At 41.6% G+C, this 15,679-nt stretch overlaps 1 protein-coding gene across 6 annotated transcripts in view; it reads left to right on the forward strand.

Moving 5' to 3' along the window:
- GRIP1 (glutamate receptor interacting protein 1) overlaps window positions 1-15,679 on the forward strand; it is a 590,760-nt gene that overhangs the window by 450,847 nt on the left and 124,234 nt on the right. For all 6 annotated transcript variants that reach the window (XM_046661320.1, XM_046661301.1, XM_046661312.1 and 3 more), the window contains exons 3-4: window positions 9,586-9,721; window positions 11,835-11,980. In XM_046661320.1, the coding sequence (XP_046517276.1) occupies window positions 9,586-9,721; window positions 11,835-11,980 (282 nt within the window). The remainder of the gene's footprint in view (window positions 1-9,585; window positions 9,722-11,834; window positions 11,981-15,679) is intronic.

Consider the following 15,679-nt stretch of genomic DNA (forward strand, 5'->3'; position numbering starts at 1 on the left):
TTTCTGACTAGTCTGTACGTTTATGGTGGAAACTAAGACCTAGAAAAATTAAGTAACTTCTTAATAAATTATTATTATAATAATTATAACAATCCCTGGGAAGCTTCATAGCAAATTTGGACAATTAAATCACTGATTTTTGGAGAAGTGCAAAACTGAAAGAATTCTAGTATTACCATATTTTAAAAGCAGTGGGTTTTTTTCTTGGTTCTTTAGGAGACGTGATACCTGAATTGGTTATGCCAAGAGTCCATATCTCCGTTCTGTCTGGTTTTTTAGGTCCTGATCTCTATGTCACATCTTTTAGGGTTCTTGAATTTTATATTTGGTCCTGCATATTTGTGAATACGCTTTCTCTTGAAGTGCTCTAAGAAACATACAGATATTAATCCAGCCTTTCCCGTCACTGTGTGAGACAAATACTGATCATAATTTTGTTTCACATGAATATTTGTGCTAGATAATATTTATGTGCTGTACATCCCTGCCACTCATCTAACTTATGCTCCGATGCCCAGGGGATGAGAGAAATTCTGGTGCATCCCTCATGTCACTATACAGAGGTAAAAGTGCCAGAAGAGCTGTCTCTGTTAATCTGGGTGGCAAGAACTGAGACTGAAAATGTGCAGCTGTTCATCACAGAAACCCAGCTTTGATCCGGCAGCTTTGCTGAACCAGAGGATGTTAGGAGGACTTGAAATGAGTATTGGAAAAAGCATCTGTTTATTTCCTGAGGGGGATAAACTTCCTAGTGGCACTACTAAAAGTTATAGACAGATAAAACTGTAGTGTGAGCAATAACGTTGTCTCCAAAAGTAATACACAGACACAGCTCTCGTATTCTGGTGTGGGCCTCAATGCCCGTTACTAAGGCAATGGTAAAAAAATAATCAAGCCAGGAAGCTTAGGGAAATAACTCTGTCTGCCCCTATTCAAATTCTACTCCTTTATCATTTTGTTTCCGCACCATCCAGCAATAATTCTGTTCACCACATGCCAGTGCTCATCGCCCATCATGATTCCTTGTGTAGGACCAATGAGCTCCTCCATTCAGCGTTCCCAGGGAGCACCTGCTAATGTGCCAGGCAGCGTTCTAGGTGCTGGAGAGACAGAGAGGAACAAAACACCATCTCTATCACCAGTGATTGAAAATTTGTAACTTATTGTATAGAGTTTTGATCAATAATATTTCTATTTTACTGTTTATGATATTTGTTAAAATTCCATGTAGTGAACAGCACTTGAAGAAGTGAAGGCTTGCACGTGGGCACAATAAGTTTCTGTTGTGGTTGAGCCATTATTCATTTTGGATTTGTTGACACAACCTCGCCTAACTTAATTAACGCTTAGATGCCTGCAGGGGCCTTCTCATGGTTCTCCTTGACCCAAATCCAATGCCTTTCGCCCCAGCACTTCATGTCGTCACTACCAAATCCGCTGCTGTACACTAGTCACAGGCTCACCTTTCCGAAAACGCAGATCTGAACGCTTCCAGTGTTCACGTCCCAGTCTGTTTTCCACCAATCTCTCCTCATGCACCAAACTCGAAATCAGCATCTCTCCATCTTGACTACATGTTAGAATCACCTGGGGAGCTTTAAAAAACAAATACCAATGCCCAGGAACCCACCTGCAAGGATTTTCATCTAGTTGAAATAGACCAATTCCTTCAACAGCAGAAACTACTACAATTCACGCAATATGAAATAGGTAATTTGAATAGCTATGCAACTATTAAGGAAAATGTAATTCTACGCAAAACTCAAAAAAAAAAAAGAAGAAGAAATATCCAGACCCATACGGCTTCATTGGAAAATTACACCGAAAGTTTAAAAAGAATAAACGCCAATTCTACACAATCTCTCGCAGAAAATAGAAGAGGACAGAATGTATTTCCCAATTCATTTTATGAAGCTGGTCTTGTTACCCTGACACCAAAACCAAATATAGTGCAGAAAGAGAACTGCAGATTCTATCCCTGGTGAATGTAGGTGCAAAAATCCATCCTTAACAAAATATTAGCAAATAGAATTCAGCAATATATACAAAATTATATACTGTGACCCAGTGGAGTTTATTTCAAGGATGCAGGATTGGTTCAATATTAGAAAACCAATCAATGTAATCCACTGTCTTCTCAAACTAAAGAAAAATCCTGTCATATCAATCAATCAATGCAAAAAATTTGACAAAATTCAAATTCACTCATGACAAAAACTCCCAGAAAAATGGAAATAGAGGGGAACTTTCTCAACACGATACAGAACACCTACAAAAAACTGAGAGCTGATGTAATACTTACTGATGAAACACTGAACCCTTTTCCCTCAGACAGGGAGCAGGGCAAGGATGTCCACTCGCACTGCTCTGATTCAACATCATGCTGGAAGCCTGTGCTCCAGGCAAGAAAGGGAAATATGAGGCATACAGATTGGAAACGAAGAAATAAAACTGTCCATTTTTGTAGATGACATGATTGTCTGCTTAGAAAGCCCTGAGGAATCTACCAAAAAGAAAACTCCTAGAACTATTAAGTGAGGTCAGCAAGGCCACAAGTTACAAGATAAATATACAAAACCAATTGTATATCTATATACTAGCAATGAATGCATGTACATTGAAATGAATAATACAATACCAACTGCAGTTGTTCCCCCCAAATGAAGTACTTTGGTGTAAAACTGATGAAACATGTACAAGACTTATACGCTAAAAACTACAAAATGCTGACGAAAGAAATCAAAGGTCGACACAATTGGAGAGATAGAGCATGTTCATGGATTGGAAAAAACATAGTAAAGATGTCTATTCTTTCCAAATTGATACAAGTTTAATGCCAATTTTATCAAAATCTCATCAAAATTTTGTAGATATAAACAAGATTATTCTACAATTTATATGGAAAGGCAAAGGAACTAGAATATCTGGAACAATGTTTGAGAAGAAGAACAAAGTGGGAGGAATCAGTCTACCCAATTTCAAGACTTATGATATAGTTACAGTAGTAAAGACTGCGTGGTATCTGTGGAGGGTTGGACATGTAGATCAATGGAACAAAATAGAGAACCCAGAAACAGACCCACACAAACATGCCCAACTGATTTTGACAAGGTGCAAAAGCAATTCAGTGGAGGAAAGACAGCCTGTTCAACAAATGCTGCTGGAGCAATTGGACATCCATAGGCCCCCCAACATACATATGAACCTTGACTGTCTCACATCTTATATAAAAACTAACTCAAGATGGCTCACAGACTAAAGCGTGAAACATAACATTCTAGAACTGTGTAAACTGTAGAGAGACCTAGGAGAAAATTGTCAGGCTCTAGGAGTCAGCAAGGAGTTCTTAGACTTGACAACAGCGTGATCCATGAAAGGAAAGACTGATCAGTTAGACTTCATCAAAATTAAAAACATTTGCTCTGCAGAAGACCTTGTTAAGAAGATGAAACGAAAATCTGAAGACCGAGAGAAAATATTTGCCGACTTGCATATTCAACAGAGGACCGGTATCTAGGATATGTAAGCAACTCTCGAAACTCAACAGTGGAAAAGCAAATAATCTAATTAGAAAATGGGCAAAAGACGTGAAAAGGCATTTCACTAAAGAGGATACACAGATGGCAAATAAGTACACACAATAAAATGTTCAACATTTCCCATTAGGAAAATGGCTCAAATTACCCCAAAATTAAAACCATGATTAGATATCACTGACACACTTATCAGAGTGGCTAAAATCAAAAAGAGTGACAACAGTGAGGACTGGCGAGGATGCAGAGAAACTGGATTATCCATACACTGCTGGTGGGACTGTAAATGTAAATGTTGCAGCTCCCTTGGAAAACAATTTGGCAGTTTATTAGAAACTAAATATGCAACTACCGTATGACCCAGCAGTTGTACTCCTGGGTGTTTGACACAGAGCAGTGAATACTTATGTTCACACAAAAACCTGGACATGAATGTTTATGGCAGCTTTGTTCACAATAGCCCAAAACTGGAAGCAACCAACAAACACTTCAGCAGGTAAATGGTTAATCTGTGATATGTCTACACCATGGAATACTACTCAGCAAGAAAGAGGAACAAACTATTGCTACATACCACAACTTGGATGACTCCCCAGAAAATTATGCTGAGTGTAAAAAGTCAGCCACCAAGGTTTCATACTATATGATTCATTTATTTAACATTCTTAAGATGACAAAATTATAAACATAGAGAATAGGTTATAGGTTGCAGGTGTTAGAGAAGGGGGGTGAGGTAGGAGGGAAGTGGATGTGACTATAGTGGGTAATATGAGGGATCCTCGTGGTGCCGGAATGTTCTGTATCTTGACTGCATCAATGTAAATATCCAGCCTATGATATATTGTATTATGGTTTTGCAAGATGTTATCCTTGGGGAAACAAGGCAAAGGGTCCAAGGGATATCTCTTTATTATTTCTTACACCTGCATGGGAATCTACAGTTATCCCACAGTTAAACATTTAATTTTTTTTAAAAAATCCATCAGTGGGTATTCTGATTGGTTTGGTGTAGGGTGGGCCCAGGCATGGGTGTTTTAGGAGCTCCCTGGGTGATTCTAACATGCAGCTAGAATTGAGAAAGTGCAGATTGAACTGATGGACTCGCTCTCCCCAGAACCCATGTGATCGCCCACCATTTCTTGGTCCTCTGCCTTTAACATCCTCCCCACCCCATTTGCTGAGCTCAGGCTGTCTTCAGACTTAGGGATAACTCCTCCAAGGAACCACAAATTGCCCAGTCTGACAGGGATCCTCCAGGCTGCACCATGATAGCCCTCATCACTCTTTGCTGTCATCATCACTTTTTGTCTGTCTCCCCTCTTTTGGCAACTGTTGTTACAATTGTTCACTTTGTAACCCTTGTTCATCTAGCCCCTGAATTTGGGGAAAAAGCTAACTCCCTTTCTCTGGTCTAAGCCTAATTATACTTTTTAAATAAGCAATGAGGCAGGAATTTCCAGACACCAAGAGTTTCACGGAACACAATGAAATTAGTATGCTGTACCTTGTTTTTCTATGTAAAATAGTGTATAGAGAACACTAGGATGGTCTCATATGGGTTCTGAATGGCCTGTGCCTCTGATGCTTTTCTTTTCTCTTTTTTTTTTTTTTTTTTTGTATAGCCAAGCAGATGTAGACTCTGACCAATGCTTGGGGGGCAGAGACAGAGGCTTTGCCAGCCTCCCCACCCCAGGCTCCTGCTTCCGGGGTGTCTGGTTCTTTTTATAATCTCCCTCAGAGGAGATAGGGTTGGTCGTGCCACATCCAGTCATAATTCCATGACTTTGTTCAGGTAGGCTTCACCGGCAGGCTCTCTCTATTCTTTCACAGCCGCATTAAACAGCAAGCTGGCATACTTTGGGAGCACACTTCTTCACGGAATCTTTGCAACGATGCATGTTTCATTTTTGTAATAATATGAAATATTTCTTGTGCCCAAAAAATCCTCTTGGCATTTTTATTGATATTGTGAATTTCATGGATTAATTTAGGGATAAATGACATATTTTTGATGTTGGGTTATGCTCTCCACTGGAATATTAGTTCCTAGATGGCACGGATTTTCTCTGTATCTTCTGTGTGTTCTGTATCTTCAAAGCCTAGAATAGTCCCTGGCACATAGCAAGTGCATGGTTTTTACTGAATGAATGAGTGGGATGCCTTTCCATTTGTTCGGATCTCATATCCCTCACAGGTGTGTTAAAGTTTTTTTCCTTTAGATCTTATACATTTTTCGTTAAATTTTTCATAATGGATTTTACTTTTGGTCTCTTATAAATGGGTATTTTTTCTTCTATGATAACTTCTAACTGGTTGTTTATATAAAAGCTATGATTTTCTGCGTATTAATTTTGTAACCATCTATGTTATTGCATTTTCTTATTTGTTTGCAAGAACTTCTCATAATTCTCTTGCTTTCACCAGGCATCATTGTTACTTTTCTTAAAACTTTCTGGAGTTCAGTAATTAAGAGGATTGAATTACGAACCCAAAGAAAAACAGCAAACAACTGAATCCCATTCTGTCAGTGAGATTCTTGTTGGTTGCGTTGAGTGGGGACTGATACAGATGTCATCCTGCAATTTCTTTTCTAAGATAATTAAATCAGATGATTAAGGAAAACATCAAATCCAGAACCATCTCGTTCCTTGCTGGTTGGGTATCATCTGTTCCCTGTGTTGCTTGCTAATTTGGAGAGAAGACAATCTTCTCTTCGTAGTCCTCTTGATTTGGGGAGGGCTATTTGCAGTGTAATTCACAGAGAAATTGTCCGTGCATATTGACTTGCCCAAGTTCCACTGTTCACTGCAGGGCTTTCTTCCATAGCTTTGATGTATAGATGAACTCATGCAAATGAAGGCATCTGTCTCCATTTCTCTTTGCCATTAGATCATTATGCAGACATTAAACACCAAAAAAGACATAAAAGGATTGATTAGTCTAGTGGAGAGCGCAGGTTAGCAGAAAGCAAACTCCAGAAGGATGTTCCTTCCTCTCCTGATTGCTTCTTTTCTCCTACTCCCCTTCAAAACTCCCATAAAAGATTTAGTCCATCCTTCAGGGACCCAAGATACATATTGGCAGTTAACATTCTTGTGATTCAGCACATTTTCTGGAACAATATCCTATCTTTACTCCTGAGTTTTGTGTAATTTAGATTCCTCCTTTGGTCTGCTCAGCTAATCCTGGTCAATAAATGCAGATAGATTAGACAGAAGACAAAATTGTGAAATAAGTGTTGCATTTAGAAGAGCAAGCCTTCAGTTGACATTGTTGCCAAGACTGTCTCCTCTGTGGCCACCTTCCCCACAGCCCACACTGAGGCTGGTGGTCTTTGATTCATTTGCCCCCGTGACTAGGCTGTAAGCATCTCTGACTTCTTCCACCTTTGACTTTCATTGTCTGGCTGTTCATAGTAGGCACTCAATAAATGCTTGAATAGATGAATGTGCAAATTACTCAATTTGCTGATGCGTGAATATTTTCTTTCTTTCATGTTATTAAATCTAGCTCTTGGGGAAAGATTTGAAATGTTTTTAAGCAAGAGGGTAATTGACTATTACCTGTTTAAAAAGAAGCCCAGATAGATTTATATTTTAACAGAGATCAAATTAAACTAAAGGAATTGAGCTTTTCTAGATTTTCAGGATTCATCCAGAAGCCTGGGAAGGGTGTGGGTTCCTTCTGGATAAAATTGTATTGCCCACATCTCATAAGGCTGCGCCTATGTACTGGTATCCCGTTTTATGCAGGAAGCATGCTCTTGAAAACCTGAGCAGGAATGAAGTTCTCATTAATTGAAACTTATATCTTACTTGCCCGGTATTACTATTTCATAGTTGCTTCTTTGTGCATTTCTGGTTGACCTTTAAAACAGACCCTGGGGCCAGCCCCATGGCCGAGTGGTTAAGTTCCTGCGCTCCACTTCTGCGGTCCAGGGTTTTGCAAACTTGGATCCTGGGTGCAGGCATGGCACCGCTCATCAAGCCACGCTGAGGTGGCGTCCCACGTGCCACAACTAGAAGGACCCACAACTACAATATACAACTACGCACTAGGGGGTTTTGGGGAGAAAAAGGAAAAATAAAATCTTTAAAACAGGCCCTTAAAAAACTATGCTTCCAACTCTTCAAGTAAAGATCTACAGTCAAATGGTTAAATATACAGAATCAATCTAGATACTTAAAGAAAATGCACAGAATTCCTTGGTTGGGGAAAATTGTTGAAAACGTTACCTCTCTGTAATCTGATTGGTCATCTATGATGCTATATTCATTCTTTAATTATTAACCTTATTTTTTTAATAATTTATACCTAGCCTTCTGCCAAGAAGGATTTACAGGGGTTGTTTGTTAAGTTGATCCCTTCAAATATCAGTTGGGCCTATGTATATTTTTATAGGATGTATAGAAGGTTGTTTGTTCTATTTTAAGGGGGCGCAGGTGAAATGCAGACAATGGTGGACTTCAATTACAAAAGCTTCTGGTAAATGCTATATAAGGCCCTGTGCTTTTATACACTTGACAAGAATTTTGATCCTTGCGTGTCAACCATTATTTGGTCTCTCATACAAAATGTAGTCAATGAAGCTGACGTCATCCACACTCATAGACTCTTCTTTGGCTTCTGCCGTAAAGGACGGTAACAACTCACGTATGCAGTGTCGTGAAACTGCCATGAGAGGAAGGACCGCTGGGGTGCTCCAGGACCAGGCAATCGTGAAAGCCTGGCCTGGAATGACATTCTGTAGTCACTGAGGAAATCAGGGGCCTGTCCCCACCTCCTGTCTCCTTCCCCGGGTACTCTGTTCTCCTTACCAGACTGGAGGAGAGATTGTTTTCTTCCCTGCATGATTTGATTTTTTTCATTGGCTAGTGGGATAGTATACCAGCAGCAACAACTGAAAAACCTTTATGATAAGCATTCATATAGATTTTTGAAATGATAATTAACTCTGTTTTGTATGATTAAAGAAAGGGCAGAAATTTACAAATGATCTTTTTGGTTTTTTGATTTTGAAAAAGAAAGTCTGTTTTTTGCATTTTAATAGGGGTGTCTTAGATGTCCTATAAATTCATAACTCTTGAAATTCATAACCTGATTCAAGAGGAATTGGAAAACTGTCCAGTTTCCCCATTTTTCCTACCCGGAAAGTGTATATGCTGAGGGGGGATAACATAACAGAGAATTTTTAAGTATTTGTCATAATTAGCCTGTACATAGGTAAATGTTGACACTACTTATTTGTATTTCTGAAAGGCAGGATATTCTTAAAGTTTTCTTACCTTCTATTGTGCCTAAAATCAAAAGGTTTGGGTTCCCTCTTAGTGTTTAGATATTATCCCCACAAGAACTGTGAGATTTTCAGGTTTTGAAAGTCCAGAGTGAGGGATTTACAGCAGTTACCTGGGGATTCCGGGCACCAGCCCCGCCTTACCGTATTGTAACACGTTCCGTAAGATGATGTGAGTTCTTGCATGCAGCCATTGTACTCTGCTTTCTGAAAGACAAAAAAAAAAAAAGTAGAGAGTCCGTAAGATTTTTCTCAAGCCTGTGGAAAGCTCTCTTCTCTTGAGTCAGTTGTCTTCCTCAGCTGAAATGTGCCAGGAACTTAGAGTCGGCTGCTGCACTTTGTGCATTTGTGTTATTATTTAAAATTCTGTTCTAGCCCCTTATCTTACAACTCTCAGTTGTTCCCTTTGGAGTTACAAGGAGAGAAACCAGAGAAAGTCACTTGAGAATGGCAGAAAACAAAGGGCAAATATTATCATTTGTGCAGAAACGGAGTCGGACTATTTATTGTGAAGCCGGAGTGAACTACCCCACTGGTACCCATTTTAATAATCTATAATGGAATATCTGCCTCAGCTTTATCTACACACACATCTTTATGAGATCCTCTGCAAACCGCAATGGAAAAGAGCCCACAGATCTTTTCTCATAAAAGAAAAAGTGGGAAGAGTATATGGGGAAGAGTCATTTCACAGACACACAAAACACCAACTTGTGCTCCTCCTCTCATTTAATAAGGCCAATGCTTTTCTTTTCGCAGAGGAATTCAAGGGCTCCACTGTGGTTGAGCTGATGAAGAAGGAAGGCACGACCCTCGGGCTGACTGTCTCGGGCGGAATCGATAAGGATGGCAAGCCTCGAGTATCGAATCTGCGGCAAGGAGGAATTGCCGCCAGGTAACTGCCTCTCGGGGAGAAGGGGGAAAAGGCATGCAGAGTGTAATTAATTCAAATATTAAAGCTCCGTCAGAAAAGGTCACTAATGAATAAATGACAGCTGCCATCTGCTGGGCAGAAGCACGTTGGGGCATCTTTCAGAAGCGAGGCTTTTCTGGCCTGTGCCAAAGTCCCCAGGGAGATCTCGTGTCATCTCAGGAGCAGCCAGGCCCTCATAAAATATTCATTTTAAAACGCCTGTATGGCTCTAGTCCCCAAATGCGCCTCTGTGCAGCAGGCAGACTGCATGGGAGGGAGTCTAAATGTGGAGCAGGTGACCCATATAGGAGCGTAGGAGGAACTGCCAGAGAGGCACGTGCTGGCCAGACGCCCAGCTAGACGTTTCTAAGTAATGATTTTGCTTGTCTCGCATCTTCTCCACTTTTCTACTTGTGAGATTTTCCTTTTCATCTAGACAAGATGTGGTTTCCAAAAAGACAGAAAGCTGATATGAGGAGGTCTCGCTTTGTCCTTGTTCCAGTGAACTGCAGACTTCACTAGTTACTGCCGAAGGCGCTGTGTCCCGGATGCCGGGCAGGGGTGGGCTGGCTTTCTGGGCAGAATCTAAATTTCCTGCAGAAAGAGCTGTTGTTAAAAGTGACGGAATGCACCTTAGATCCTGGACACCGATATTCTTGTCCACATAATCACAAATTCAGTTTTAGAGTTCTTGCCTTATAGTGTCATCTGAAATAGTGATGACTTTTGATGATCAACCTGTTTGTACAATTTATAAACGTAATCCAACTGGTTGCTCCATGATCCGAAGCATTGTTTGTAAAACGGGCTGATGTCAGCGCAGGCACCTTCGTCTCCTTTCTTCAGGCTTGTGGCACACTTCTTTCCACACCCGCAGCCTCCTTTACTTTATCACAGTCGTGGGCTTCATATGTCTCATGAGCTTCTCCACATGTAGCCCTTGAGGCACGTGTGGACGGGGGAAATGCCATTTTCAGTTGTATTCCTGCTGTAGTTAAAGTTGTGCTCTGCCGATTGTATTGATTATCAATCACCAAATAGTCCCTGTTTCAGGCACTGCTGTGTTACAGAGAGTCACCCAAAATAGTTAGACATGATCCCTGCCCTAAGGGGGCTCATAGTCTATTAGGGGAGGGAAATATAAAAACATGAAAAGTTTGGGAGCAATAATAGCCTTGTGAATTGGTAAAGAGCAGCAACACAGGAGTTGCCACGAAGCGTGAGGCGATTAAGTTGCCCAATGAGTGTCAGTGAAGCTGAGGAAGTGACAGCGTCTACTGCAGCCTGGAGCGGATTAGGAAGGCTCCCCAGAGAGGAATGATTGGAGCTGGACTTATATAACGTAAATGAACTAGATCTTTCTATTTAAGGAGAAAATATTTTTGAAGGTCCTTCTCAGTGACACAGATTTTAAGCCCTATCATTGGTCTTGCTGTCTGCTCTCAGTTTAGAACTAGAGTTTGAGTAGAAGCCCAGAAATAGCCAAGATTCTATTACGGTGCTGAAAAGAGAGGAGAATGTTACTGAAACCCAGTAATTTCTTCTTCACCAATACTCTTTTTTATCAGTCCTGCTGTAAGCAATAAATAGCAAAATAAGCTGACCCTTTCCATGGCCCTAGGCAAACTCCCAGTGAAGGTATTGAAAGCTGTGAAAGGTCCAAATGGCAGGCAGCAAAAAGGGGAGGGAATGGGAAGAAAGAAAAAGCTCTGGTGTGTCCGCGATCTGGCTAATATTCCCCCAGAGAACCAACTCTTTATGGGCAAAGCAACTAAAAAGATTTTTCTCTTTGTTTTGTTCTGTGGTGCTCTCTAAAAATAAAAGAGGCAAAGGGTTAGGAAAAAAAATCAGAGACAGTAGCAGACCCGCGCATACTTCAAAAGTGTAACAGCAAGACTAAAAGGGACCCATTGATCTCTTGTCTGCCCTCGGCTCTGCTCCTGCTCCGAGGGGCCAGCCGTTCCTGGGAGGCAGGGACTTCTACTCTACTGTCGGCTCCTGGGCTTGCAGCTTACCCACGCAGGGAACTGGAAAATACAGTCAGACTGGCCTGCGGAGAGGATGGTCCTCTGAAGCGACATTCCCTGTTTTGCAGAAGTGATCAGCTGGATGTGGGGGACTACATCAAAGCAGTGAATGGGATCAATCTGGCCAAATTCCGCCATGACGAGATCATCAGCCTCCTGAAGAATGTTGGAGAAAGAGTGGTTCTTGAAGTCGAGTATGAGCTGCCTCCTGTCTGTAAGTCATCCCAGCTCAGGGGCGGGACAGCTGCGCCACGTTTTTGCCTAAAACAATTGGCTTCTCACTTTTTTCTCTTTTGCCATCATCTCATTACAGGAATAGCAGAGCATAGCTTTTTGGTATTTAAAAATTATTTGAATGTATAAACTTACAGAAACTTACCCAGAAAGCATTAAAAAGAACATAGATAGTAATGAAATCATATGGGACTCAAGTTCCATTAGGGTGATCTATGAACATCATATTTGCCCTTAAGCTATTTTAATAAACAGTCAACATGTTTATATGTTCTGTGCATTAAACACCATCCAGGCTCTGTACTTAGTGACTAGGTGTAGGCAAAGCACGTTTAACGTGTTTTATATTGATTCTTATATAGTTACATTAATTTCTGAAGCATGAAAATCGATTCAGAATACGTTATTATCAAGTAATAATGAAAAGAGCGGCCAACGCACTTTGAGAGCTTACTAAACGTCTGGCGTTATAAGGCACCTGACTTACATTGATAGACTTACATCCTCAGCATAAGGAGGGTCAGCAGAGCAGAGCCGAACTGCAGTGTCAGAGAGCCGGGTTCAGATCCCAGCTCCACCTCTTACGAGCTGCATGCCTTTGAGAAAGTTACTCAAGCTTTCTGTGTCTCAGTTTCCACATCTGGAAAATGGGAAAAATATTCATTTCTACTCATGGATCTGTTGTGAGGATTAAATGAGTTAGTATTTGTAAAGCACTTAGAACAGTGTCTGGTACTATAAAAATTTTTGATACGTAATAAATACACATATCAGTCAACACTACAAGAGAGGCATAATTATCATTATTATTCTCATTTTACAGAGGCTTAAGTTAAGTATCTTTCCCAAATGAGTAGGCGGCATAGTCAGTGTCTGAACCCAGGCTCCTGACTCAAAGTCCGGGCGCTTGTTCATTGTGAGGGATGCTTCGTGCGATGTGTTACTGCTGCCCTGCATGTAAGCCATGCTGGCCTCCCACCACCTCTCCTGTTATTGAGCTATTGACATGGGTGCCACCCTGGGAGAGCTCGTGGCTCTTCTGTCCTGGTGAGAACTCAGACTGGTTATCCATAGTCGATAATGCATTTGTTTAGCAATGACTTACTGAGCATTTCCTGTGTTCTAGCCACCACCAGGTACGTCAGTGGATTTACATTCTAGCAGGGGAAGACAGGTAATAACATAAAACCACACTAAGTCAGTCAATTACACAGTATGAATGCCATGGGAAAAAGGAAGTAGAGCAAGGAGAAGGATTGAGAGTGTGGCATTGGGGTGGGACCGCAATTTTAAATGGGGGGGTTAAGAACAGCTTCATTTGGAAAATGACATTAGTCAATGACTGGAAGGAGCTGAGGAAGTCAGCTATATGGATTTCTGGGGCAAGAGAATTCTAGAAAGATGGAACAGCCAGTGCTAAGATCAAAAGGCACGAATATATCTGGGGTTGTTCTAGAAACACTCAGAGGAGCAGTGTGGCTGGAGCAGAGTCAGCAGGAAGAGAAGTAGAGAGGTGGTCAGAAATGTACAGGAGAGGGTGTCCTTGTAGGCCATTGGAAGGACCGTAAGTTTTGCTCCCAATGATACAGGAAGGCTTGTGTGGTTGGGGCAGAGGAGTGACCTGACCTGATTTATGTCTTCAAAGGCTGCCTCTAGCTGCTGTTTTGAGAACAGACAGCAGGGGTCAGAGGTAGAAGCTGGGAGACCAGCTCGGGGGGTCTTGCAGTGATCTAGGGGAGAGACGGTGGTGGAGACAGAGACACACAGTCACATTCTCCATCTGTTTTGAAGATGGAGCCAACAGGATTTCCTGGTGGGTTTGATGTGAGTTGTGCAAAAACAGAGTCAAAGACCACGCCAGGTGTTGAGCCTGAGCAACTGAAGGGTGGGGTTCCACTAATGGGGGTGGGTAGGAGCTGGTTTGTGAGGGGAAGATCACAAGTTCGTTTGAGGAGCTGTTGAGGTGCCTGTTTAACATGCAAAGAGGAAATGTCAAGAGCTGGAGAGACGGTTTGGAGTTTGGGAGAACGATCTGGACTGGAAATGTAAATTGAAGAGTAAAGAGGATGTAGATGGTGTTTGAAGCTCTGGGCCGGATGACAGCGCCCAGGGCTTCCGTGTACATAACCAATCATGAGTTCTTATTCTTCACATAAAATCTAACACTGAACATCTGATGGTGATTTTATAGCAAAATCAATTAAAGTCTGTGCTCAAAAACCTTGTTACAACGTTTTTCATTTTTAGCAAGAGTAGGCAGTGAAATAGATTGTTGAGAGCTTGGACTGTGTCACTGCTTGAATGTCAGTTTTGCCCCTTTCTAGCTTTGTGACCTCAGGCGTGTTGTTTAAGTTCTCGGAGCCTTAGGTTTCTCATCTGTAAAATGGCTGTAATAGGTGTACAATTTCTGTAAGAATTTGAGGCTATAATCATGTAAAGAATTTAGATCATTATTGGGATTCGATCAGCCGTGGTATGTGTTAGCCATTATTATGAGTATTATTATTATTACACTGAAACTACTGTGTTTTCTTGACCTTTAAAAGAGTCAGTTTGGTTTGAAATGACTCTTATGGCCAAGGAGTGAAGAGAAGCCAGACAGCCAGAGCTAACGCTCTTTCAGGAAGCATTTTTATTCCCCTGGGGATGTGAAAATCAATAAGACATGGCCTCTTCCTAGAGGAGCTCCTGGTATAGCTTTCAGGGGAAAGGCCAGTAGTGATTTGCTGAGGGATGGGTGAGCCAGAGCGGGGCGTTTCTGGAAAGATGCGAAGGAGATCGTGCAGTTCCCATAGGAAGAGGAGCATTCAGGCAGAGAGTACGGCAAGAAGGTAAGAAGAAAACCCAGTGCACAGCTTAAACTACAAACAGATTGGAGTTGCTGGAGCACAAAGGGAACATCAGAGAGGGAGGAGGCCAGAGAGGTAAACAGGAACGAAGCGATGGAGGGCCTCGTGAGCCGTATCGGTGGAGCTTGGATGGCGTCAAGGGGGCAAGAAGGAGCCTTTAAGGCTTTTAAAGACAGGGAACAGCATCACCAGATCTGAGTTTTCAGACTTAACATTTTAAGAAGTCAAATGGAGAACAGATCAGAAGCTATAAGCCTGAGGCTGTTATAATTTTCCAAAAGAGAAGTGATATCCTGAGTAAATATAGCATTAGTAGGGTTAGAGGAGAGAGTGGGTATCAGAAACATTCAGGGGTTAAAACCTGTCATGGCTTGGTGATTATACCACCTTTTCCTTCCTCACATAATAAAGCTTATGAGAAAAGGGAAAAATGTTTTTAAACACAAAAATGTTAATTTTATGGTGGTAATCAGATAGAAGAGGTCTATTCTTCAAGGATTATCAATGTCTCTTTCTATTATGTTTGGAAAAATTAATAAGATCTTTGAGTTCAGGGAGGTTGAAGGGATTGATAAGCCTGCTCTTCCCTTGGCTCAGACAGGCAGAGCGGGAGCAAGCCGCCAGCAGCCAGCCTGGGAAGACACAGCTGCTGAAGGAGAGCCCAGGCGGACACTGCTCCCTCGCTCAGGCATCACAGCAACTTGAGGCTCAGCCAACCCTAGAGTCCAGAAAGAAGTGGAGGAGGGATGAGAGGGGGTGTGTGTGTGCGCGCGTGTGTGTGTGTAAGAGAGAGAGAGGAAGAGAGAGAGAGAGAAAGAGAGAGAGAGGGA

The sequence above is a fragment of the Equus quagga genome, chromosome 1 (genome assembly GCF_021613505.1).
Source record: "Equus quagga isolate Etosha38 chromosome 1, UCLA_HA_Equagga_1.0, whole genome shotgun sequence".
Classification (NCBI taxonomy): Eukaryota; Metazoa; Chordata; class Mammalia; order Perissodactyla; family Equidae; genus Equus; species Equus quagga.